Source organism: Etheostoma spectabile, chromosome 6 (assembly GCF_008692095.1).
Source record: "Etheostoma spectabile isolate EspeVRDwgs_2016 chromosome 6, UIUC_Espe_1.0, whole genome shotgun sequence".
Classification (NCBI taxonomy): Eukaryota; Metazoa; Chordata; class Actinopteri; order Perciformes; family Percidae; genus Etheostoma; species Etheostoma spectabile.
The window spans coordinates 9,302,121-9,328,000 of NC_045738.1; the positions used below are offsets into that span (position 1 = coordinate 9,302,121).

At 40.6% G+C, this 25,880-nt stretch overlaps 1 protein-coding gene across 1 annotated transcript; it reads right to left on the reverse strand.

Annotated features, from left to right (window-relative positions):
• Positions 1–316: 316 nt before the first annotated feature.
• On the reverse strand, positions 317–25,552 carry atp8b2 (ATPase phospholipid transporting 8B2). Its single transcript, XM_032518986.1, has 30 exons — positions 25,485–25,552; positions 23,290–23,644; positions 19,890–19,948; positions 19,643–19,756; positions 17,763–17,861; positions 17,558–17,619; positions 17,342–17,414; positions 16,937–17,007; positions 16,766–16,845; positions 16,090–16,248; positions 15,926–16,014; positions 15,525–15,721; positions 15,139–15,259; positions 14,515–14,602; positions 13,852–13,890; positions 13,595–13,753; positions 13,289–13,477; positions 12,410–12,525; positions 11,932–12,096; positions 11,341–11,452; positions 10,395–10,500; positions 7,391–7,616; positions 6,998–7,181; positions 5,549–5,772; positions 5,354–5,437; positions 3,957–4,202; positions 3,696–3,832; positions 3,245–3,377; positions 1,967–2,560; positions 317–1,845 (listed from the first exon to the last, which is right to left on the reverse strand). Exons 2-30 carry the CDS (start codon positions 23,396–23,398, stop codon positions 1,756–1,758), a joined length of 4,125 nt encoding a protein of 1,374 aa, XP_032374877.1. The 5' UTR covers positions 23,399–23,644; positions 25,485–25,552; the 3' UTR covers positions 317–1,755.
• Positions 25,553–25,880: the final 328 nt, after the last annotated feature.

Genomic DNA, 25,880 nt, shown 5'->3' on the forward strand with positions numbered 1-25,880 from the left:
TCCGATTTTGTATTGTGCACTTTATTCTAATTACATACCATAAATGCATGTCTAATATAAAGTATGTAAAAACTAAATTCATGTCAATACAATGTAAAAAAAAAAAATCATATTCCTTTTCTGATTTAAACACAACTCAAAATATCTCCTCTGAGTGTTTTTGCCATATAAATGACGACAGATCTGTGTTTTTGTGGTTAAACTAAAGTTTCCAGTTATTTTTACACTTTACCTCATTTCATGCCCCACCATGGCATAGTCATTTGTACTTTACACTTTGGTTGCTGTGCTTAAAATAACATTTGCATTGACACAGTTTGTTTCTCTCATTTGAAAGAGAGTTGACATGTTTATTGACCACCGTATCACCAGCTCAGTATTCCACCCTAATAGATCTTAAACAATTCATGGGACCAAATACTGTACAGTACATTCATTTCCAGCATTGTCTTTGTAGATCATGTTAGCTTACTGTTGTATCTTCAGTCATAGAACTGCTTTGTTGAAGACTGTGGAAACAGATCCAGGTTTTTATCGTTCCTCTGGTTACGCAACTTAGTTTATTATCTCACCCTAATCCGGGTCAGGGGTCAGTAATAGTTAGGAGCAAACACAGATGAGATGTTGTACTTTGATTGATAGATCAGAAACCAGAAACAGCTTAGAGGACCACAATGTTGGCATTGTTAAGGCATGATTATTCCTAAACACATTCCCTTTATCCTTGGACAGATAAACATTTAAAGCACTTTACTGAAGTGTAACACAGTTCGACAAATCACCTTTAAATGTCCGTTAGTGCCGTTTTGGTTTTCACAGAGTTTCTTTGCACTTTTCCCAGGTCTTACATAAAGTTAGCCAGTGGCAGTTTGTCTTTTCATTGTGTTTTTCAGACTGTGGTGGTAGGAGATATTTACATGATCTGGCCCATTTGTAAGACCAAAAATATAATAATAAAAAAACTTGCAAAGAGGAGGAAAAGCACTGAGAGCTTGCTTTGAGTAGCAACTCAACTAGGCCATTATAAAACACATCAATATGATGCAAAATAAGAAAGGAAAACGCATGAAGTAGAGGTATAACAAGTAGGAAAACAGATCAGTGGGAGATAAGGGACACAAGTCTTGCAACAGTCTCGGAGTGTCCTGAAACATAAAGCACCGTTCTCACTGAGAACTATAGTGAACACAAAGGCTGGAGGAGAAAAACACTTACAGATAATAATGCCGGCACTTCACTGAGTGAAAGTCTTGTTATTCTGCTCATTTATTCAACCCATTGTTGATTTTGAGAGATGCTGCGTGACTTGGTCGTGAGTGAGGCTAAACTTGGTTGTGAGTGAGGCTAAACTTGAAATAACAAGTGGTAACAATCTTTTAGATCATTAATAGTAAGTTCACTGTTTCTTCACCCGCTGCTTTCCTTCAGTTAAATACTGTAAATCTCATGACGTTCTGGTCATACATTAACACAGTTCTCATATGCTGTCGGAACATTTCCATTCAATCCTAATTCATGGTTGGCAAAGTCCATGTCATAAGGATGTGCCACTTCTTCCTATGATTGGGATTTATGTGATTTATAATAGACGCTTCAAATGAGAGTCAGAGAGAAGACGGAGAAGCTGTTTACAACAGTCTGTGTGCTCTCAGTGTCACAGTTTCTTTCCAGCAAAACACACAACACATCCTGTATGTGTGTGCAAACGTGACGGACAGTAGTGGACAAGCAATTCCTCCATTTATTCTGAATGTTTCACTCAATCTGGCTGGTTTCCTTGGCAACAGAGGGTGGGTCTGGGCTGTTGGATGCAATGGTCCGAGTCTTCCAACCAAACAGAGCTTCCTGTCGGAGAGAGGAAGAGTTGTGTCGATATGTATGTATAATTTTAGATGTGTTGTAACTGTTTCAACAAACATTTTCATGTTTGTTGTTAAGACTTGAATGGGAAGTAACAGCAGCTCACCTGCACAGTGCCCAGAGTGACGGTCCAGCCTCCAGGTGAGTCTCCCCCATGGGCCCTCACTGCTGCGGGGGTGAGGACACCAGCATTGAGGGCCTGAGGTGCAGCTTCTTCTGAAGCTGACGCTAAAGTTGGAGGGGTTTGTGTGGGTGAAGCAGCAACAGCCTGTGTATTTTGGACTGGTGCTGCGCCTCTCTCCTCCTCGATGGATATATCTTGTGTGCCGCCTAGAACAGACGAGGAGCTTGAGAGCGGTGGAACCGACACAGAGACACAACTGGGTGCTGGGCTGGACTCCCCTGAGGCGCTGGGAGGAGTGTGAGCGTAACTATGTTTCTTCCTGCGGAGTGTGTCAATCCAGGTTGAGCTGTGTCTGGAGGCAAAGTTTGCCAGGGCCAAGGATGAGAGCCTCATGTTCTTCCCTGAGGTGATCAGCTCTCCAAATCCTTCCTGGTGGGCAAAGGCGTAGCCTGACCTCCTAGAGCCGCGAGCGCCCAGACGGCCCTCTGACACACTGCCCACCCCACACCAGGCACCTCCCACACTACGACCTACCGGCTTTCGCTTCTTCTGTCGCACCAACTGAGTGTAGCGCACCTAAGAAAGGAACAGAGACCTGTTTTCAGTCTTTGTACTAAGTTAATGGAATGTGCTTCTCAAAACGTGGAATTCTTCCTTTAAGGTTGCAAAATTCTTTCATTTTTTCCATTGACAACATTGTTTTTACTCTTTTTCCACATGTGTGCCTTGTATCTACTGTTATTATTATTTATTATTATATGCACTGTATTTTTTTCTGAGCTACTTTTTCATTTTTATTGTAGGTCAGGCACACACACACACACACACACACACACCACACACACACACACACACACACACACAACACACACACACACACACACACACACACACATGCACACACTCACACAAACTTTCCTTGCCACTTTTCTATTTTTTACCACTTTTCAACTTGACAGGGGCTCCAGTTAAATGCCCAGCTGGCTTGAGACACAATGGCTAACAAGGCGACACACTGAGCTTATCCTCATGAACTAAAGTAACTTGTGTAAACTAGGGTAAACTGATTCAGTCAAGTCAATATTTGCAGAGAGGGCCAGTGACGATAAGCATTAACTCATCATCACAAACACACTCAGATGAACTGTTTTTTACATGTGCAGTGAATAATTGACTGATACCAGTTTGAAACTGACCTGTTGGGAAGACGTGACATTGACACTGAAAAAGATGGACACATCAGTTTGTGTGTTTGCTCACCGTGTCTGAGAGCTGAGGTTTGAGATCCACCTTAAGGAAGCGGAATGCCAAAACTGGAACTATGCATATTGCAGTCGCCAGTGCAATAGTTAACCACACGACTGGTTGCAATAATGTGCTCTGGGCACTACCTGCATGCACAAACACACATATACAAACATAAACATGAAGAAATATGTTTCAGGAGTTAACAGAATTTAACACACACACACACACACACAACACACTGTAAACACAAGAATATTAGGCAACTTTACATGACGATCTTACTGGTGGTGTGAAATTATTTCAGCAGTTGACTACAGTAAACATAATGAAGATATTCTCTATCAAAGAGACAATATTATCGTCAGATTTTGGCTTATCACATATGAAAAATTCAGTATTGGTCAGACCTTCCCTTGTGTGTTTGTGTGTGTGACAGACAAATAAAGAGAACTTAGGACTTACCACAAAGTGGAACTGATTTGGAAAGATCTTGAAGAGGGTCTGACTGTGCAGCGCGAACATGATGGTGAAGTATAAGCCCAGTGAGCCCCACACAAACACATGATTGATAACAGTCCAGAAGCCTGTGTCAAGAGCAATCTACATATTCACACAGACAAACATGCAAAAAACACACAATTAATACAAATTGATGGAACCAACAGCAGTTAAAATAGAGATTGCAAGCTGTGAGGAAAGCTAACACCACTATGGCCTCTCTCACCTGTACGCTGACCACAATGACCAGGGCGGTTGCTGTGGTGACTGCAAAGGTCTGGTAGTCAGCGAGTGGCACTCCGGTGCTCTGAGTGGCATTGGACAGGACGGCACAGGGGACAAAAAACAGCACTACTGATGTGTAGATGCCCTGCGCAATGCAGATGAAGAATTCTCTCTTGTTGAAGAGGAGGTTGAGCTGCCCGGGCTCATACAGTTTAGGATACTCCAGACTCCTCTGGTCAGGAACATCCTACAATAAGAGAGGAAGTGAGGAGCTGCATTTACTAAACTAAGGCTACCTTGCTTTGCTGTGGTCGTAACTACAGATATTTCCTGGAATTGTTATATTTCATAAAATAATGAACAATTTCTAGAGTCTACATCCATGCTAGCATCTGTGTGAGGTTGTACTTAGGTTAATGCTAACACCAGCAGGTTAACATACAGTACTTACAATGACAATGCTGACATATTTAGCAGGTATAATGTTGACCATGTTCACCATCTTCGTTTAGAGTGTTAGCACTCAGCACTAAACAAAAAGTGCAGCTAAAAGTTATCCAAATGCGGGTAATTTCTATGTTCTCAAGTACCTGTACAAGCTTAGTCTAGCATGGCTGTGTTGAGTTTTGCAAAAGACTGTTAAAGGCTATGTTCACAGTTTAAAAAGAAAAAAGGGAAATGGACATTTTAAATGCAGTTTGAATACACATTGGTTCAGCCAATGTGGATCAATGTACATAGGTTGGTTCCAAAGAGTGTAATATTAATAGGCTATAAGCTGTAGGTTGGTGATTTTACCATATTGACCCAGAGGAACATTGTCCATTTAATTTAGGGCAAAAACCATGCTGAGAACATAAAACCATTTGAAAGGCCTCCTTAGCATATCACATGAAGAGGATATTCAGCTGGGGAACATACTGTAAGACCCTTGTGATTAGTTTGCAGGCTTTTGTTCAAAAATTAAAGTAAAGGACAAATGAAAAATTCGACCTGATGATTATGATAGTAGAAAAATTCAGGGATCAGCAAAGTTATAAGAATTCTTCCTGAATGTCATTGTGAATGTCATGGCAATACATTCAGTTTTTCAGACATGTCAACCTCACATTGGCACGGTAAGCTTCATCTTCTGGGGACCATGAACGTATGTACCAAATGGTATGGCAAATCATCAAATAATTGAGCTATTTCAATCTGGTCCAAAGTGGTGGAATGACCAAAAGACCAATATTGCCATCGCTTGCTAGTGTAGCAAAACATAAGGCTACATCTTTCTTTATTGTTCTGTTGTTGTGGCTGATGAAGATTTGAACCGCAACAGAGAATTCACCAACATCAATGTGGTTCTTCAATTTAATGGAAAGAATACAGCATGTACAGTGTCCTTGAACAGACCTGGTCAAATATCCCCATGGCCAGCACAGGGAGGGAGGTGTAGACAATGTTGTAGAGAGTGATGAAGTACTGATCATACACCGTCTACAAGATAGAGGAGATGGACATTAAAAATGCAGACAAAGTGAATATCACTACAATTTCCTAACCCTGATTGTTGAAATACAGGCTTTCCCATAAGCTCTACTCTCTGACCTGTGCCGAGAAGCCACAGAAGAAGCCGAACCAGAAGTGCACCATGGTGAAGGCAAAGTTCTTGTAGAAGAAGTAGCAGAGGAAACGACACATGCGCAGGTAGGACCAGCGGCCGTGCACCAGCAGGAGGCGCTGTAGGAAGCGGAACTGGGAGAAAGAGTAGTCACTGGCCAGCACGGCCTGGATTCCCTCCTGACCTGAGATACCCACTCCAATATGAGCACCTGAAGGAGTAGAGAGAGAGATAAAAAAAAAAAATAAGGCACATAAATCAGTTGGAAAAACTGGGTTTTTGTTCTTGGCTTTTTTGTAGGAGTTTTAAGGTGAATTTTCTCCATACCGTAAGAAATGCATTTTAACTCATGTAGATAAAATAGTACCATGTTTTAATAAGGCATCCTTGATAAAATGTTTATAAGTTGCATCTAATGTCTAATTAAAAGGTCATAAATTATTCAACAATTTCAGGTTTCCAGTTTTTATGTGACGCTAAGCTTCATATTTACTGATAAAAAGGAAAAGGGTATCAATATTTTCATCTAATTGTCTGTAAAAACAAATTACATAAGTTCATTTACTTTATGAAATTGAATTTAATATATATACAGTATATACAGTATATACTGTATATATATTAAATTCAATTTATAAAATATAAAGTATATATAAAGTAAATTAACTTTTATTATGCCTTATTCAAAAGATGTTCAGCTAAAAAAAATGATTGAGATTTGAAGAGCATAAATAACAGGATGTGAACCAACCCCACCCATTACTGCTGTATTGACTGTATTTCTGCTTTGTACTTGCATAAATTAATTTGAAGAAACACATGCCAACATGACGAACATCCACAGACAAACACACAAAGTGAAGCAACACTTACAAAACACAGAATATTACACATTTAGAGAAACAGAACATTGGGTTATTTTCTTAACCAAACCATTTGTTCCCCTTATAAGCAGCTTTAAAGTTTCAATAACATCTTAGACTGCATGTTTTTATGGCTGCACCATTTCATTAAATGGAAATATTCAATGTTGTCTTCTTTTTCATTCTATACACATTTCCAAAAAGTTCAGACTGACATATTTTGCATGTTTGGGATTTCCACTAGAATTAAAAATACATTTCTGTGGGTTTGAATGTTGGTCTACACAGCATAATGAGTGGCCAACCTGTGGGCCAGTAGGGTTTAGGGGGCACTCACTCACCACATTGAAGACACTTTGAAATCAGTTCCTTACTTGATGAGGACATCCCCCCTACTGCAACACACATTTCCACACAACCTTCATCACCACTAGTAACAACAGGTAGACAAACAACTAGATACTGGCCCCCATGTGGCTAAACCCAACTTCTCTCTTTACTCTCTGTCTCAAAACCTATCCTGTTAGACTTCCCCCTCACCGAAAAGCAATCATCCATGTCTGCACAACTCACTCTTGATCATGCTAACGTCGTTTGCTCCATCTCCTATAGCCAGAGTGACGGCCTTCTTGTGTTTCTTAATAAGCTCCACCACCTGTGCTTTTTGCAGCGGGGTGACTCGGCAACAGATCACGGCTTTGCACGCACATGCCGTCGACACAAACTCTGTCTCCATGTCTGCTTCTAGTGCATGGGCCTATGAAAGAAAAGGAGGAAGAGATAGACGTTTGAGGGCAAATGTTAAGGGTTCTGAGTTGCAGCCATGGAAGAAAAATATTTTAAGAAGAATATGTGTGGTTAATGCACAGTTTTGGTAACTCATTATTTCCTGACAGTTGACAGTTTGATTTTCCATGGTCCCTGCTTACATTGTGTATCTCGAGTATGGGGGTGTGTTATTCATACCAGGCTGTGACCGTTGATTACGAGGGCAAACTCTCCAGAGATGTTGTCCATGAGGTTGGAGGGGGGAGCAGGAGCAGAAGGAGGAGGGCACTGCAGCTGTTTCCCTCCTCCTCCATCTCCTTCTTGTACTTCTTTGAACCCGTTTTCCATGAAACCTCCTGCCATCTCCTCCTCCTTTTCTCCATCTCTGGTTCGTGATAGGTCAATCATCCTTTGCTTCGCCCTCCTGGAGAGGAAGACAAACAAACCCAACATCAACAGGGCTTGTCTATGCCACAAAACCAGAAGCAAACACAAAATGAGTATGTAAGGAATAAATGTGATTAGTGAAAGAGGAATGGCAGAGAAGGAAAACAGACAGCTGAGAAAACAAATCAAAGAAGAGACAAATATAGGACACTGAAGTTATTGCTGATGCTTCAGCCCCTGGCCTACCTCTATGCATCATCCACATCACTGTAGTGCTCTGTGCGGTGCTCCACAAGAAAAACATTTAGATGGCGTCATGGTGTTGCTTTGCTATTTATGTTTTAACAATTTGACTCTTGAATGGTAAACCTTTGGCACTTTAAGAAGAATTTTGTTTAGCATTAATGTCCTCTTTGTTTATGGTATTTTAAAATATTTTAACATTAAGAATCAGAATGCTTAGTTGTGTGTTGTCCTGTCTTTCTCATAGCACTATGAGCTCACCCTGGTAAGTTCCTTACAACTTTAATTGTAATGGCAATACATCTCACTCTCAACTTTTTGCAATTAACTTAAGCTACGGGAACTGTAGTATGCAATCGTCAAAGTTTTAAGTGACATGATTAAAGGGAAATACAGTGTGTACTCATACAACATGCAGTACAGAAGTAGTCACACAAACATCAATCACACCGTGAGAAATATCTATGCATTCATATAAGTCATTGAGTTCATTATGGAGTCAAAAACGAGTAAAAATCAAAAGAAGGACTGGATTGTTGCACTAGTACCAATAATAACATCGTTATTGACAGGACACAATCTTTGACAAACTGGTTTTACACTAGAAATGGTAGATTATTTATTTTTGAAAGAAACTACTATGTATGTAGTATGTAACTATTAGTTATTGTAGCTCTTAGTTACTGACTTTATAAAACAGACTTTTTGGAGCAGTCAGTACAATATATTTGTAGGGTTGTGCTTTTAGATACATGTAGCTTGGTTGTTTTCATGTGTTAATTTAACTGCAGCGGCTAAATCAAAGCTTTGGTTAAGCACTGGATATTGTTCAGTCAATTTTCTTTTTAACAGTAGTTGAAACACTTTGCTTCCACACCTACTCACTCCAAACATGTATTCAATGTTACTCTGTATCAGAGATGGGAAGTAACGAAGTACAAATACTTTGTCACTGTACTCAAGTAGATTTTTCTGATATTTTTACTTTACTTTACTATTTATTTTTGTGGCGACTTTTACTTTCTACTCCTTACATTTTAACACAAATATCGGTACTTTCTACTCCTTACATTTTACAAAATTGGCTCGTTACTTTAGTTTTTACAAGAGGTTGTTATGTCGGAAAATAGCGCGGACACGCGCCACACACCGCGAGCGGGTGCGCGCGCCACACGGAGAAAAACTGAGAGAAATGAAAAGGGGACAAGCTGTCCGGAGATTAACCAGCTGAGATTGTGTGTGTGCCTCTTTGAGAAATGTAAATCGTATAACTCATGTTGCCAGTTCACTTAAGCCTGTTTTGGTCTATAGTTCTTCACATTTAAAGTAAGTTAGCTAGTGGTTCTGGTGTGTTCTTCACCTGTTAGCTAGTGGTTCTGGTGTGGTCTTCACCCTGTTAGCTAGTGGTTTTGGTGTGGTCTTCACCTGTTAGCTAGTGGTTTTGGTGTGGTCTTCACCTGTTAGCTAGTGGTTTTTGGGTGTGGTCTTCACCTGTTAGCTAGTGGTTTTGGTGTGGTCTTCACCTGTTAGCTAGTGGTTCTGGTGTGGTCTTCACCTGTTAGCTAGTGGTTTTGGTGTGGTCTTCACCTGTTAGCTAGTTTGCACGTTGATCTCAATGAAGCATCAACAGTTTCACAGCTTTATTCGCATGAGTTTTTTTTTTTTTGACCGAACTTCAGATTCTGTAGTTCAGTTGACAAGTGGATGGAAACTTAGCTAGACAGAAGTTGTCTCCGTCTGTGTTTTAACAGACACACCTGGGCATACACCATTCTGCATTAATTCACAGCAAATCATTGAGGCTTGATGGCGCTAACGTTAGCACATAGTATATGAGGGCGCTAACGTTAGCACATAGTAAGGAGGGCAACATGATTGAAAATGAAGAAAACGCAAGACATTCCCATCATCCTCAGCCTTATCTGAGAGAGATGTTTTGAGACAGTAGACATCAAGAAGGACTCCTGGCCAATGTGCTGGGGAACTTCTTCATTAATGTCTGTTTAGTCATTCATATTTTTATGTTAGGGGGAAAGATTAAAAATAGAAACTGGATCTGTGAATTCTCACAGAATCACAACTGAATTCATATATTGCTAGTAAGTCAGAATCTTATTAACCTGAAGTCCCAGTCTCTGTCTAATAATCATATATGTGATGTTTTAGGCCTATTGGCAAACAGCCATTTAAATGTAGCCTTTGCCATATAAAGACATGTCCTCCATGTCCACTGAAGTTCCTCAGCGTCTCTCTAGTAACATCTGTGTGCTCCAGGTAGCTTTCGCAAGGCTACTTTTACTTTTATACTTTAGTAAATTTTCAAGCCTGTACTTTGTTACTTTTACTTGAGTAAGGAAGTTTAATCAGTACTTCCACTTTTACCGGAGTATTTTTTAACACAAGTAGGCCTATCTGTACTTCTACTTAAGTACGGAAAGTGAGTACTTTTGCCATCTCTGCTCTGTATACTTATTTTCTGATCAACGCCTGCCGTTTGTCATTGTGGATCAGTGTGGATCCTACAGTGTGGAAAACAGAGACACCAAATAGACTGAAAGACAGACAGACTGACCCGAGCTCCTGCCGTACGCTCTGGACAGTGTGTCCACTGATGATGAACACATCGGTCATATCATCTGTCAGCATCTTGCAGGAGTAACCTATGTTGACAGCCGTCTCTATGTGAGAGAAAGATAGGGGGTTACAGCAGAATCATTTCAGCTCAACATGTTGATGATAAAGAGAACATGTGCCAGATTGACAAGTTGAACATCTTTATATCTTTATTCATATGAGAGAAAAGCGGTCTAATTTCCCTGCTTGGGTAAATGTGCCAGAGTTATCAAAAAAGCAAATTTTCATCTGTAGTCCCTTGGCAGGTCAACACATCATCATTAATAAAAAGAATACAAGAAAGATAGAAAGCAAATTAATAAAGAATAAGAAAAGAAAAGAGAGGGATACAAAAAAATAAGTACAATACAAAGAAGGGCAGTACCTAGGATGAGGTAAAACAACTATCAATTACATAATTGTGGCTGGCACATGGACATGGCCTTATTGATGATTGGCCCCTGCTCACACACAACATATATTCTTTTGTCTAAGGGACACAATATTGATATTGCCTTTCTACTTCTCAAAGGGTGACAGTTTGGAGGATCACCATGGAAAACATGTAAAACAACTGTCAAGATGCATGCTGGTTAAATCTAAGTAGAATGTTGTTGGTCCATCTCTAGAAATCTGCAGGTTTGCCTGGTTTTATGTTGACCATTCTGGAGAATTTTCAGTGCGTTTGCACTAGACTTGTTCATAGGGCAAAGTGTTGTAAAGAGCATAATGTAAACTGGACGTGTACAATGTATGTACACATCAATGTTGCGGACAGTATGCCTGGTGTTACCTTTTAATTTCTCTTTGTTTGCTTTTTGTGTGTGCAAATTACTGGGCTTTTTCAAAAACTGCGTGCAAACAAAGTGAAACTGAAAGTGTGTGTAAAAGTGTGTGAGTCTCACCCTGCTTGTCTCCAGTGAGAACCCAGATCTTAATGTTAGCCAGCGAGAGGACAGCAATGGTCTCTTGGACGCCTTCCTGCAGCTTGTCCTCTATAGCTGTGGCACCCAGGAGCTAGACACACACACACACACACACACACACACACACACACACCACACACCACACACACACACACACACACACACACACACACACACACACACACACACACATAAATTCCAGTTATCGTACCATTAGGGAATTCAAGAAGGGAATAAAAACAATTACTTAACTTATGACTTAAACTGGCTTACCAGTTCAATTCAATTCATCTTTTTAAATAACCATTAATGAAACAACATCCTGCACTGAGAAGTTCTGACAGTGTGGTTTAGCTACAGTAAAAAAGGAATTCCCCTCACCAATTAGGGTCTGGACAAAACTAATAAAACCAAGTTTCCTTTTTTTACAGTGCCATTTTTGTAATCTGTTTGCAGAAGGAAGTCTGCATAAAAAACAAATGGCTTACTGGAATGTTCCACACAAAGAAAATGAAAGTCAGACACACACGCATCACACATGCATGTACAGTCTCAGAGCAAGTCACTAACCATCATATCTTGTTCTATCTGCTCATACGCCGCTGCCAGTCGGTCCTCTCTGCAGCTGGCAGCTTTGTCAGCGCAGCGGTGGCTCTCTGACCATGTCTCCCACTCGTCCTCTGACAGGTCCCTGTATGCCAGTGCTAGCGTCCGCAAACCATCTGCTGCATACTCCTAGAGCCAAATATATACAGACATGTACAAACACAAACATATACACCCATTCTGACATGAGGGTACACATGAGAAGAAACAATAAAGTCTTATTAGGTTGATTGTGTTCCACAATCATTAGGTCCAAATTTAGGCCAAAACTGTCAGTGTCTGCCAAGGTGTCAAGGTGATATACAGTATCTGATCAGGAAAAACTAGATGCTGAAGAAAGGATTACTAACTTACAGCATTTTTCAGATTGAAGGACACTAGATGGCAGTATAGCTCCATCTATCCATCCATGAGTTAATGTGCTTGTTGTGTGTTTACTCACATTGAGGTGGTCTGAGGTGATATTCATCAGTTCCTGGTTAGAGGGGTGAAGTCTCTCCAGCAGCACAGTGTCAGCTCCTTTACAGTACAGACAGATCCTGCCCTCTGGGTTACGCACTGAAAATGAATAACAGAGTGTAATGAAGATAAAATACTTCAAGAAATCTATAGAACTCTTCCATCACCTTCAATTAACCAGACTCTTTCTCATCTTCAACAAATGTTGTTCCTGCATACAGTGCAATTGTAATGTAGGGTGATTTATGACCAGTGGTTTCTGGGCATTTTTCCAGCACCGATCACAGGAACACACAGTGAAATCTCACTAAGGGAAACGATGTAAACATGACTAATAGCATATCTCCTGTCAGTATGTAGGAGTGGATCATGACTTAAATACATATTTTTGATTTAAATATATAAAGCTCAACTGATTAGATGAGTCCGCTGCTCTGAAGGCCAATTTGTATTAATGGTATCAAAAGTTAAAAATAAGAATGTAAATAGTCCAAGATCCCAGGTTTAAAGGGATTTTCACCTGAATGTTATGTCCCTGTACAGTCAACATTGTGTTTTCTGCTGCAACAAAGAGCTCATCGTTGTAGCCTATAGTACCTTATAAGTACTAATATGTATATAATATAAAAATAATATATAATATATAATATATATATATATATATATATATATATATATATATATATATATATATGAAAAGTCTTCAGGCAATAGAAAATGAGGGAGAATACACACATTATACAACAAAGTCTCTTTAAATATGAATAAAATGGTTTACAGAGTTGTCACTTTGAGGATGGGGTAATCATGTCACCCAGATTTAGTTTTAATCAATGTTTTGAAAATGGTGATCACTGCACACCTATAACAGACATCCTCTTGCGTATGTTGTTGAAGTCCAGTATGGCGAGCAGAGTGTAGGTGACAGGTCGTCCCATCTCTGTGGTGGTTATTGTCCCAGGTGTTCGGGAGCGAAACACAAAGCCAAAGTTTCGAGCTGCTGTCACTAGAGCGCTCTCATCTGGAGACTGAGCCTTATAAAACAGCTCTCCTGGGAAGACAGAAAAATTATGATAAATCTTGGATGATAAATAACAGACAGATGTTGTGTTGGTGTCATTGCTACCATTTAACCAACCAGATTCCTCTCACCCCTACCCTCACTCACCCTCGCTCTTCTCCTCACTCATGACGGTGTGACAAAGGGAGAGCAGGCGGAAAAACTTGTGCGTGTGTGTGTCTCCCACTTTCACTGATTCCAGCAGGGTGTCGTCATAGAAACAGAAATTGGGGTCCGCCAAGGGGTTGAAGGGAGTGAAGTCAACCTCTGAAAATAAATTTTGAATCAGGGACTTTGATAATACACCATGAACTAGGAGTACATACATATGGATGCAGGTGAATGAATGAAAAAAAAAAGGTTACTTACTTTTGGCTGAGGTCCCAACGGGTCTGTTCCTTCACCTAACACACACACACACACACACACACACACACACACACACACAACACACACACACACACACACACACACACACACACACACATGCATAAGACTTTGTTGTGTATTTAACATATGTGTGTGCATGGTGAATACACTCAGTGGCCACTTTATAGTGACACCTGTACAATTTAATGCAATACGATATAGCTGTTCTACTATAAAGTCTGCTTTTATGATACCTATAATGTTCAGGTACTTTTGACACTGTCACAGAGGTGTTACAGTAATTCAAATATGTGTTTTAATCAGGTCAGCATGCACTGGACTGCATCTTATTCATTGGTGTTTCTAATATTTTTCCCCCTCATGTGTGTAAGTAAGGAGGATAAAAAACATAATATGGTCCAGTACAACACCAACTTTAACTGTGTCCTCAACATTAAACGAACATCAAAATTACTAATTTCCGACAATGTCAACAAAAACTACACATTAGAAACGTTGTAAGGATTGAATTTATGCCAGAACAGTTGCACTTAATTGCAAAAGACTGTATAGGTGTTTTAATAAAGTGGCCATTTAGTGTATTAGTGTGTGGTGTGTGTGTGTGTGTGTGTGTTGTGTGTGTGTGTGTGTGTGTGTACCATAAGTCTGTCCATTGATGGAGCACTTATTGAAGCTCATGATGTTCTGAGTGAGAGTTCCAGTCTTGTCACTGAAGATGTATTCAACCTAAAGGAAAAAAATTTAATTGTAACACTAAATTTAAAATTACACAGACAAAGTAATTGTTAAAGCAAGAGTACAGCTATGTTTTAAAAACATTGTCGTTTTCTGAAAAAAAATAAAGAACTTTAACTGGACCAAAACGGTCTTCTACTTGTGATAAGGGAAGTCAGACTAGAGTATTTCTGATTGATATGCATGAAATTGTTTTATGATGGAGGATCTTCTGACTTATACTTTTGGCTTATACTGAACAACATAAGCCCAGAACAGATATGTGAAGCCTCCTTGTCTCTGAATTTAGACTCCATTTAGTCTGCAGGGGCATTTCATTTGTGAAGTAAAAAAAAAACATGTGGGTCCTTCATTCGGTTACTGAATAATTGATGGAAAAAGTAATAGAAATGCATTTGTAAAAGAATGTACGATTATTTACATATACACTAGGATGAATGTAGGATTGAAGGACAGAATAGACAATCAATAAATGAAATATCAATATCACACACAGATACTGCTGTATTGTAAGTGTCGATGCCCACCTGGCCCAGCTCCTCGTTCAGAGTGGTGGTCCTGGCCTCAGCTGGTGTGTTGCACTGTGAGCAGAACATCTGCTTGTCCCAGTTAATGAAGTAGCTGTGACCCAGCCTGATCACCTCCACGCTGACACACAGACAGTTGAGAAAAGGACATGGTTACAATGGCAGTAAAGTAAAAGTCATCAAACAAATTGAGGTTCTCCAACACTACACATTCACAAAAGAGTGACTGGACAACAACATTCTCATTGGTTAGTACTTTAGGTCAGCCTGAAGTAGCTCACAGAGCAATTCACACCCATGTGCTAGTCAGGGAGTAGTGAATGTAAAAACTTTGAGTCATCATTCTAATATACACACTTTTTGTGTGGACTTGGACTTCTCCTCACCTGACATAGAGAGAGATAGGCACCACAGTGTTAAGAATGATGACGTAGGACCAGAAGGAGAGGAAGGCTGAGAACATGAAGTTGTCCACAGGAGGGTCCCAGGGCAGATAGCTCTGAAACAGGGAGCCTACCTCTCGCTCCCACACTGCGTTACCTACAGCCAGGATCACACCCATACACACCAGGAAGCCAAAGATCTGATGGAAAAACACAGGTGACGGAACAACACAGACAGAGTTAGAAAGAGTACAATCATATATCTTACATTTGGATCTCTGGTCAGTTGAGCCAAATTAGGACAGAATAGAGGAGATATATGAAACTACATTCATGCCACTGAGATCACGTCCTGAAATAGTGACAGTATGAGCCATGAAAGTGAGAGGTTTGGGATGTCCTACCCAGAGGACCAGAGTGTTCATCAGGCGATCGATGCTCGTACGCTTAAACTTTGTGCGACCACTATTCTGCATTAGCTTGGAATCTGGGCCTAAGACAAAAAGAGGGAAAGTTAGACCTGCTGTACACATCACATACATGCTTTCGCACACAAATAAACACAGACCTGCAAAGATAACCAGGCCGTAGCAGGCTTCCGTGTTGCGAAGGACACATCCTCGTAGCAGCATGTTCTGGTTGGTTAGGGTGTATTTCTTGTCTCTCCAGTACAGGGTACCACAGAAACGATCCAGCTTGTTGTTGGGGGGCTCACACACCACCTCACCTTCACACACACAAACACATACATATCTAAATCATATGCTATGCTATCATACATGTTCACCAAATACAATTACAGAATTGGGTTTGTTTTCTTAGCTGTTTGATGTAGTGTACAATCAATCAGCCATGTGATGTCATGCCGTTGTCATAGACAAAGGCCAAAATACACACACCTTTCATAAGTTGATACGAGACAATGTGTGGGTTGATTTGCCATAGTAATGCATTTTCTGCTGCAGGCTAGGAGAGTGTGTGGGCGCGCTGTGCTAACACAAAAGTATTTTGTTGTGTGAGACAAGTGGGAGTGTGATGATAGGCTGTCGTTCAATGCTGGCATGGGAGGGAAGAAAGTGTGTGCGTGCACATTTTGTCTTTTTCTGTTTATGTGCGAGCGTGTGAAAGTGGATAAAGATTGTGTTAAACACTAAAACCTAACCATGTTGACCTATATACTATTGAGAAAGGAAGATAAACCAAACCAGACTTGAGAAAAGAGGATGAGTTTTCTCATAACTCACCATCAAACGAAGCCAAGTTGTTTGGGTCTCCAAGTGCAGATGTCACTGGGACAGACTGACGAACCTTCATATTGCTCTCTCTGCAAGATAATACAGCGAACAGCGATTTAGATGTAGTGTCCTGTTGCTTCTGCAGATTGTACAGTACTATGGTAACATGTGTTTTCTGACCCGTCCAGCTCGGCTGTCTCGATGTAACAGAGTCCGTGAGGTTCGCTGCTGGACAACAGGAGCAGGTCAGCCTGAAAATAGATCCAATATCTGAGCATCCACTGCACTGCACTGACGGTACAGGAACAAAATTAGCAAGGCTCAGATGGCACAGTGTTGATAAATGAGAGTATTTGCATTTGCAAACAAGTTAGTAATTAACAACAATAAGGAACATACTGTACTGAAATCCAATTAGCAAAAGCATTTGGTCTACAATACAGTAAAAATAGGCTATTTAAAAAGTAAACAGTCCACTGCCATGTAGGTAGATAAAGTAGTCTTAATTAAAATGTGCCATGCAAGACTACTGAGTGTGCATTTTTTTTGTGCGCTGATGTACATTACTGTGACAGAGACACTTACTGCCACAAACTGGTTGTTTTCCAGTTTAATGATATCACCTACTCGGACGTTCATCCACTTTTCATTCTGTAGCCTGAAACAGCAAAACATTGTTGCTATCAAGAAAACCATGCAACAAAAAGCTGATAAAACTTGAATAGTTCATTTTACAAATTTAGATTAGGAACAAAAGCCCTGGCGAGTGCATAGTTGCAAACAACGAGACAGGAGACTCACGAGCCACGGATGAGGACCTGAGACTGACGGTTGTTCACTTGGTTGTCGCTCTTATGACGAAACTGCAGGAGACAGAGATCTATGTGAGCTTTTCAACAGCTAAGTCAAGCCCACCATATTTAGGAGGCCACTTGTTGTGTGCTACATTCAAAGTAGTGTCTGCTAGAAATAGGTTTATGTACGGTGCATAAAAAAACATGCTCACATAGTCATCTGTGGCATCCTTAACTGCGGTGATGCTCAGCACAAGAGCTAGAGGCACAATGGTAGTGAACCAGGAAAGGGAAGAGATCTGAGGTATTAACTAGACAGAGGCAGAGAAAAGGTTGATGTGCAGATTAGTTTGAAAACAGACACAAAGGCTGAGTGTAACCAGAGATAGCTACATCTGACCCGGAGCTAGCCCCACAGCAGACCGCTCAGCTTCTAAAAACCTGAGTGCACCTGACTGCACTATACTGGGTATTTAGGTGCTGGTACAGTGTTTCCAGTTCATTTAGTGGGTTTAAGAAGCACTAAGGTTGTACAATTTTCAATTGAAAAGTCTATTGAAAGAATATATAATCCTTCACCTCAGGTACTTAAAACACAACAAGACTAAGAGTCAGCAGCCATGCTGTACTTAATGACAGCATGCTAACTTGCTGATGTTTAGTAAGTACACTTTTCTTTTACCATGTTCACTATCTTAGTTCAGCAGGTTAGCATACTAACATTTGCAAATTAGCATTAGGCACAATATACAGTTGAGGTTGATGCCACTAGCTTTGCAAGAATTTAGTCATGAACTAAAGTATTGGACAAATTTCTATTTTGACCTGCTGGATGAGAAAAAGTCGATGATCACCAAAGTCATTAAGATTCATCCTCTGGGGACCATACATGTTTATAAAAAACTGTTTGCCTGAACTACAACTCTGCTGCTGGCTACGAACACAAAACTCTCGATAAATTCACACAATGTTGAAAAGGTTGAACGTCAAAACTGTGAAAATTGGGGTTTAAAACCTTTTTGCAAGTTGGGACTCAGTCGACTGCAAAAGGTGTTCATGTGGAACCGTTTGGTGGAATGTGTTTTATTCCATATATTCAAAGTCTGCAGTGGCTGTGGTTTCAGGTCCTTTAACCGAGAAAGCTGTTAAGGTCTGTCTTTTATAAATAGCTTCTTGTCACACGCACGCACAACTGTTTGAGGAGGGGGGCATTTTAGGCCTTTATTGATATAGAACAGGTGAAGACATGAAAGGGGAGAGAGAGAGAGGGAATGACATGCAGCAAAGGGCCGCAGGGCGGAGGCAAACCTGCACCCGCTGTTTCGAGGAGTAAACCTCTATATATGGGCTCATGCTCTATCAAGTGAACAACCCAGGCGCCCAAATAACTGTATTTTGACTGGTTTTTTTGACTGTGTTACCTGTTATAATAATTTAATATACTATTAGAACCTGGAAGGGGTGATGCAGGACCCTGAAGTGAAGCCCATTTCAGGTTGATTCAAGACCCCTCCGTGCATTATCACCCTTGACCCTGTCGGGGTGAATGGCTCGCTCTATATTATCCCTAGTCTATAACCATTGTATCCACTGCGTTCCACTTCCGGGATTGCCACCAGAAATTCCGCCGGATGTCCCTCTTTTTGGCCGGGTGTCCGGTACCTTCCGCTTTCTTTATGTTGCAATTTTAAATTCTGGTCAATTTATGAGGACCAAGGTTAACTGCTCGTCAGATCTCTGCAGGGTAAATCCAGATAGCTAACTAGTTCCTTCCAAGGCTATTTTGCAGCGGCACCATTACTCCGTCCGGCGCATAGCGCCACCCATGACGATTGTGATTGGTTTAAAGAAATGCCAATAAATCAGAGCATGTTTTTCTCCCATCTCTAAATGCTGTGTGGACCAGCCAGCCAAATTCAATTAATTGAATTCTCTCAAGCCAACTATCTCTCTCTTTTTCTCTTTTTCTCTCTCTCTCTCTCTCTCTCTCTCTCTCTCTCTCGCTCTCTCCCTGTTCCATGTGTAGGCCTACATCCCTCTATTGTATCCCTTCATGCCATTAATTATTCATCCCAATAGCTCCTCTTCTCACCTGCAGTATGAGCAGGAAAAGGAAGTAGGTGTTGGCTACTTCCTGGAACTGCTCAAACAAGTTGACTGGCAGAAAGGTGACGATGTTGTACTTGGATGTCATAATGCAGTTACTCTGGATGAGGAAGAGGGAAAAAAATTATACGGGCTCTCACAATATTTCAGTTGAATTGCTTCAAAGATTAAAATACTCTCTCTAATATTATATGACCATATTTTGAAACATACACAGGAGAAAACTGTCTTACAGCGTACTGAAACTTTTCGTTGTACTCTCTGTCATTGGCTCTGACCCTTCTCTCCTCCTCTGCAAGAACACAAAATGAGGATGATATCACAACAAAAATACATACAATATATAAAGCACCCAAACAACTGCATCTCTGTTTGTCAAAGTGCATAACAGGACAAATTGTAATTCCTAAAGAATGTCAATATTAGTAAAATCCTCTGGAGACATGGACAAAAAAAGAGAGTTAAGGAGACAGACAGTCCACTATGTTTGTGAATTTATTTATAAATCAATGAAGCAGGAGTAGTCTGCTGGAGGTTCTGTTATTAGTATTGGGTCAGACACAGTCATTCTGTCTCACATACAGACAAACCACAACTAATAATCGGACCAATTACCTCTGGTCTTTAATTATCTGCTGCCTCTGTCTTTTAATGGCCAAATGTGCAGTATGGAACAGATATGCAACTCAAAACCTTGGATGTGTGTGTACATCTGCATGAGTCAACAGGATTACTGGGAGCCATTACAGGTAGTCACAGATAAAGCATTCAATTCATTATACTTACAACTTAAATCTATAGAGAATAGTAGTAAAACAGTGAAATTTATTTTTCACCCCTCTTGACCCTGCTCTTTATCCTCTTGCTGTTTTTAGGTTTCTGTTTATGCTGAAGCACGGTAGTTTGGGAGTTTCCATCCTCCTCCACCAGGCCTGTCTCCTCTAATATTGATGAGGCTGCTTTTTAAATGAAATGACTGGCCTGTTTTGCACAGGGCTGTACTGAATTCACATGCACGCACACGCGCAGATCTAACACTCAGGGCCAAAAGCATATGTTTTGCACAAAGGAACGGTACTATACCCAAACCACAAAGTCCTCCACAAACTTTTTACTGATGACTGACAGGTAATGAGGCGCCACAGGAAAGGACATCACACAACAGAGGCCTGTCTCATAAGCACATGCACACACATAAACAAAGACCCTGTGGTTTCCTGTGTTTCTGCAGCACTGTGAAGCCATGTTTTATCTTAGTCTCTGCCGTACCAAACAAACACAGGCCACTGAAAGAGATCGCATAAGGTAACCTTTGTTGTGACAGGTTATAAGACAGATTTGATGCAGCAGATGAGCTCCAGTCAACTACAGACCAGCAAAATGTATATTGAGAAAATGATCACACAGGAACATCTGTTATGTTAACAACTTGCTTGCATGTCCAAGACCTTACAAATTAAGGTAAAAAATCATTAAATATTTCTATCAAGTAGTCCTGGTCATTGATTGGCTATATTCCCCACAAATGCAGCCCAAAATATAAAAGCAATATCTTGCACAGTATAACTATAACAAAATCAAATTAAAATCATCTCAACATATAGACCCCATTGTAACTAACAATAAACAATAGGCCTCTTCAACATATAAGCTAAACTATTCTTGTTTTTTGTTAAATAGTTCCTTTTAGAACTTTACAGACTGTAGCTGAGTGGCAGCAGGAGAAAATAAGTACACCTGTAGCATAAGATAAAGTGTTTTAGTGCATCACCCGACAACATCTACTCTGTATAAAGTGAATTTGAGTGGGGGAATGTCACAGCTGTTAGATTTTAATTGCACCATATAAGAATCCAGCTGTGCTGGTGGTTTTTGATATACTCTCTTCTAAACTTGGGTTAGTATAACAATATCAGATTTGTCTGTTTGTGGAGCTGCACATCCTTTAACATCTATTCTGCTGAAACTCTTCCAAACCAGTCCCTCATCTTTCTTTTTCCCTCTGGCACGCCTCCCATCTACCTGAAGGTCGTTACGTTGCTTTCTGGGGGAAGTGTTCACCAGAGAGGTGTGTCAGACAGGCAGTGCAAAAGTTGCATTAATCCTCCACAAAGAGGGCAAGATGCTTGTGCCAGGTAAGCACAGAGACACTGATGTCAGGACCAGGCAGTGCCTGTCCCAGCTGTGCAAGCTGACCAACCCAAGCTGAATGCAAGAGCATCTTTAGCAAACTGCCCATTAGGCTAAGTGTTTGATGTCTCTGACAGATTCAAGGGCATTAGAAGCCCTGACGCAGACTCAATGCTGCAAGTCTGTATAAATCTATAAAGCTCCATTACTGACAAACTTTCAGTTTCAGGCTTACTCTGCTGCGAGCGAAAGGTTTCTATAAACAACTGAGACATAAAGAAGCACATAAACATTGATTAACACCTAAATACTTTCATCATACTATTTTACACAGAATGAATAGCTTAACTGTAGTCTAATCCAAAAACAGTCGTTTTCTTTCATCCCTGTCTCTTTAACACTCTTCCCCTCCTTGGCTGGCCATGTGAGGACACGTGCCACAGCTCAGAATCTCCTTATGCCTCCATGAGTGATACACACTCTCACAACACACTGAACGCAGACTGAAGTCATAATAATAACAATAATAACCAAAGAGTACAGAGTGAGCTATGGGAAATGCTATTGTTATTGCCATGTCTAAACCTAAATCAGGACCAGGCTCTGTGCAGACGTGATCATCGCTCACTATGGCTGATTTAATACACACACGCACACACACACACACAAAATCAAACACATATACACACACACACACACACACACACACACACACACACACACACACACACACACACACACACACACAGTGATCTAATTTGTTGAAAAACGATGCGGGTGACACAGTGACAGACTACTGTTGGGCTGGAGGTCAAATGAAGGTGCACAGTGTCATTTGGGATAGTTAAGCTAAGGAATGAGGATACAGACAAGGCAGTGCAGTGACAGCGGAAGCTGGCGCCTGGAAGATTGATCAGTGTCTCAGGCAGCAGAGACAACAAGGACATCATCCTTCTGCAGAATTCAGATTCAGATAACTTGTTTTGCACAAATTCATAATCAACACTAATCAGCAATGAGTTCTGAGTCACATTAGACCATGGATGTATCATAAGAACGCATCAGACAGGTTATCTCCTGGGACATAGGACTGAAAACACAAATATAACAAAGGTGACAATGATCCCAACACACTGGTTGGCAGTGAAAAAGGGAAGACATGATTATTGAGTGTGTAGAATGACAATTATTGTTATTTTGTGGTTATTAAATCAACTGTTTAGTAGTTGTTGTCAGATGCTGATGTAAACCGCAGACATGTAAAATGATAAGGTGTACAGTGTACACACACATACACAATTTTTTTTAATTACAACATGAGGTGAGGGAGATGAAGAAGAAGGAATGAAACTCTGACTCCGTTAAAATGAGGATGAGAAATTATGTTTATTTGAAGAACAGTGAGATATAGATTACAATCAACAACAACGTGATGATGATGAAGACTGCGGGACAATATTAAGCTCAATTACGCAGCCTTTAAATTGTCACACAAACTCATACCTGTCCGCTTCTTTGTCGATTTGACTCCATTTACTGCCTTCTGTTTCTTTCTTTTCAGGGGGAGAACTAGTGGAAACCATTTGTCCGGGATGTCTTTTGGTACTGTCATCTTGACTTTTCTAACAGTCACTGTCTAAATTCTTGTTGTGCGCTGTTTCAATGACCGCCGCATCTCCGCAAGGACGCGGGGATGAAGCTTCGGTCCCAACTTCAATCAAGTTGGATTAATCGCGCACCGTCCCATCCCTGCCTCTCTGTTGCTTCCTCTCTCGATAGCCTCTCCAAACGCACTTCTTTTCAACACGCACGCACTGCCAAACACTTGGTCCATCCCTTGCTCTGTTTTCTTCCTATCCTGCCGCAGAAACACTGAGGTCATTTTTATAATAAGGCCAATCAGCAGCTCCACAGTTAATCTGTCGCTAGGCAGAGTTATATATATAATAAATATTAAATATGTAGGTTGTAGACTTGTTTATAGCCTACAGTAGGCTAGTTTAAGCCTATCCTAAAGGATGTAAAGTTTTTAAAGTTTTTGTCACGATGACGCACATACGCAAATCACAAGTGTGATCAATTCTGCACCACAGCAGCCTCATCAATCCACTGACGCACCATGTGCAAAGTCTGCACCGTCAGCTCAAGTCTCATCCACAACGTAAACACTGTCCGCTGTAAGCATTACGTAACCACATAGCCTCTGGGTTTGACGGACGTTACCATGGCAATCACCTCTGCAGGGACGCCACAACTGAGTGAGACGCTGGATGAGGAAACTGGGCGCCATTTTGGATCTAAAGAGCATCAGCGTACAGATTCATTGCTGTGACTTTTAGAGCCAAAGTGGCTCGTGCAGCAGTCTAGTTTCCTGCCCGTTTTTTTAAGGGAGAAGGTGCACTGCAGTGGGCAGGGCCAGGCAGGTGCCAGTGCACGTGTGCAAGCCTCGTGTCGATACATTAAAGATGCCTATCACACACTTTCTTTCTCTATCTATCTCTCTCTGTCTCTCTCTCTCTCTCACACACACACAAACACACACAAACAGACAGAGACCATTTGGTCTGTTAGAACCATGATGAGGAGACTGTAGGCTATTTATTTTGACAGAACAGGAAAGGTAGTACAAGAGTATAAGAGGACGGCATACATCACTATGAAATTGCATCCACAGGGGAAACCCCCAACAATTATCAATGCCATTGCATATTGCAGCTGTGTATCAGCGTTTGCAGGTTTTCAAAATTTGTAAAACGTATTTCCATGTCAAAATGTGACTCATGGGGCTCATATTGTCCTGTAATGCATCCTTGATGCTAAGATATCTGAGGCTCTGCCTTCCAACCATGCACATAGGCAAGGCAAGGCAAGGCAGCTTTATTTATATAGCACATTTCAACAAAAGGACAATTCAAAGTGCTTTACACAAAATCAGTTAAAAAACAGTTAAAAAATAAAAACAGATAAAACACGTGAATAAACAGTTAAAAATATGAACATAACACAAGAATAAAAGTTACAGTGCAGCATAAGAAATTAAACTTTAAAGAAATGAACAGTCATTTAAAGAAAGGCAACACTGGACTATCACTGCCCCACTGTGGTCCCCTTTGCACTTGGCAATAATATGCATCTTTTATTCAGACTTACTGTGGATATTAAAAGTCAGATTATATTTACAACTGGCCTTATCATGCTGCTGTCCTCACTGAGATCTGACTTGACTTGACTTTTTAAAACTAAGGAAAACGAGGTTAGGGAAGAATGTGTTCTATTAAGTCCTTTCAGCTGTGATGATATTGTCTGTCTCTAGACATCCACCAACATACAGTATGCCATTAGCCTATATATTAGGTACAGTAGAGTAAGTCATTTACTATAACACATGCTCAGCATGCTCTTAATGCATCCCTGAACAAATCCAGACTTTGTTTGAAAAATGAGATTAAAATCTATCCTCCATACATCCTGTGTGCATTCATACCTACATGTTAATGTATTTAAGTGCTATCTGACAGCAATCCGGTCAATAAGAGCACTTATTAACACCATCTAAAAGTCAAGACTCTGAGGGGCCTTGTGAGCTTTCCCGCCAACAGATACCCCCTTGTTTCACCATCATCAAGCCACCAGGACCACTGGCATTTGAATGCAATTGAATGCACTAGTAATGAGTGTGTTGAGTCTCAGGTACTGACCTGGAGGGGGCCTCTTTCTGAACATCTCCACTCTACCAGCGTCCTTCTGCTATAGCCCATGAGAGTGTCTGCACAGGGAAAGAAGAGTAGGAGAAGTAGCGTTTATTTTAAAGAGAAGCACTGAGGAATGAGGCCGGTTGAAATAGTTATAAAAAAAGGAGGTGAAGTGAGAACAATATAAACCAATATTTTCTTCTGAAACAAAGTGTGACAGGGAAAGTGTTCACTTTAAAAGCAACAACAACAAATGCTTGTATTGAAGTGATGCATTCATTAATTGTCATTTTCAGGATGTGAAAAACATTTGCCTTGCAGAAGAGAGAAAGTACAAAATCAATCAGGCATTACAACCATGCACACACACACACACACACACACACACACCCACACACACAC

What these genes read in the sequence shown, in the direction of transcription:
- atp8b2 (XM_032518986.1), bottom strand. Translation starts at nt 23,398, where the DNA reads ATGACAGTACCAAAAGACATCCCGGACAAATGGTTTCCACTAGTTCTC. An exon ending in ATCGACAAAGAAGCGGACAG is followed by an intron (nt 19,949 to 23,289) that starts GTATGAGTTTGT and finishes GTGTTCTTGCAG; the next exon opens with AGGAGGAGAGAAGGGTCAGA. An exon ending in CAACTTGGCTTCGTTTGATG is followed by an intron (nt 16,249 to 16,765) that starts GTGAGTTATGAG and finishes GTGTGTGTGAAG; the next exon opens with GTGAGGTGGTGTGTGAGCCC.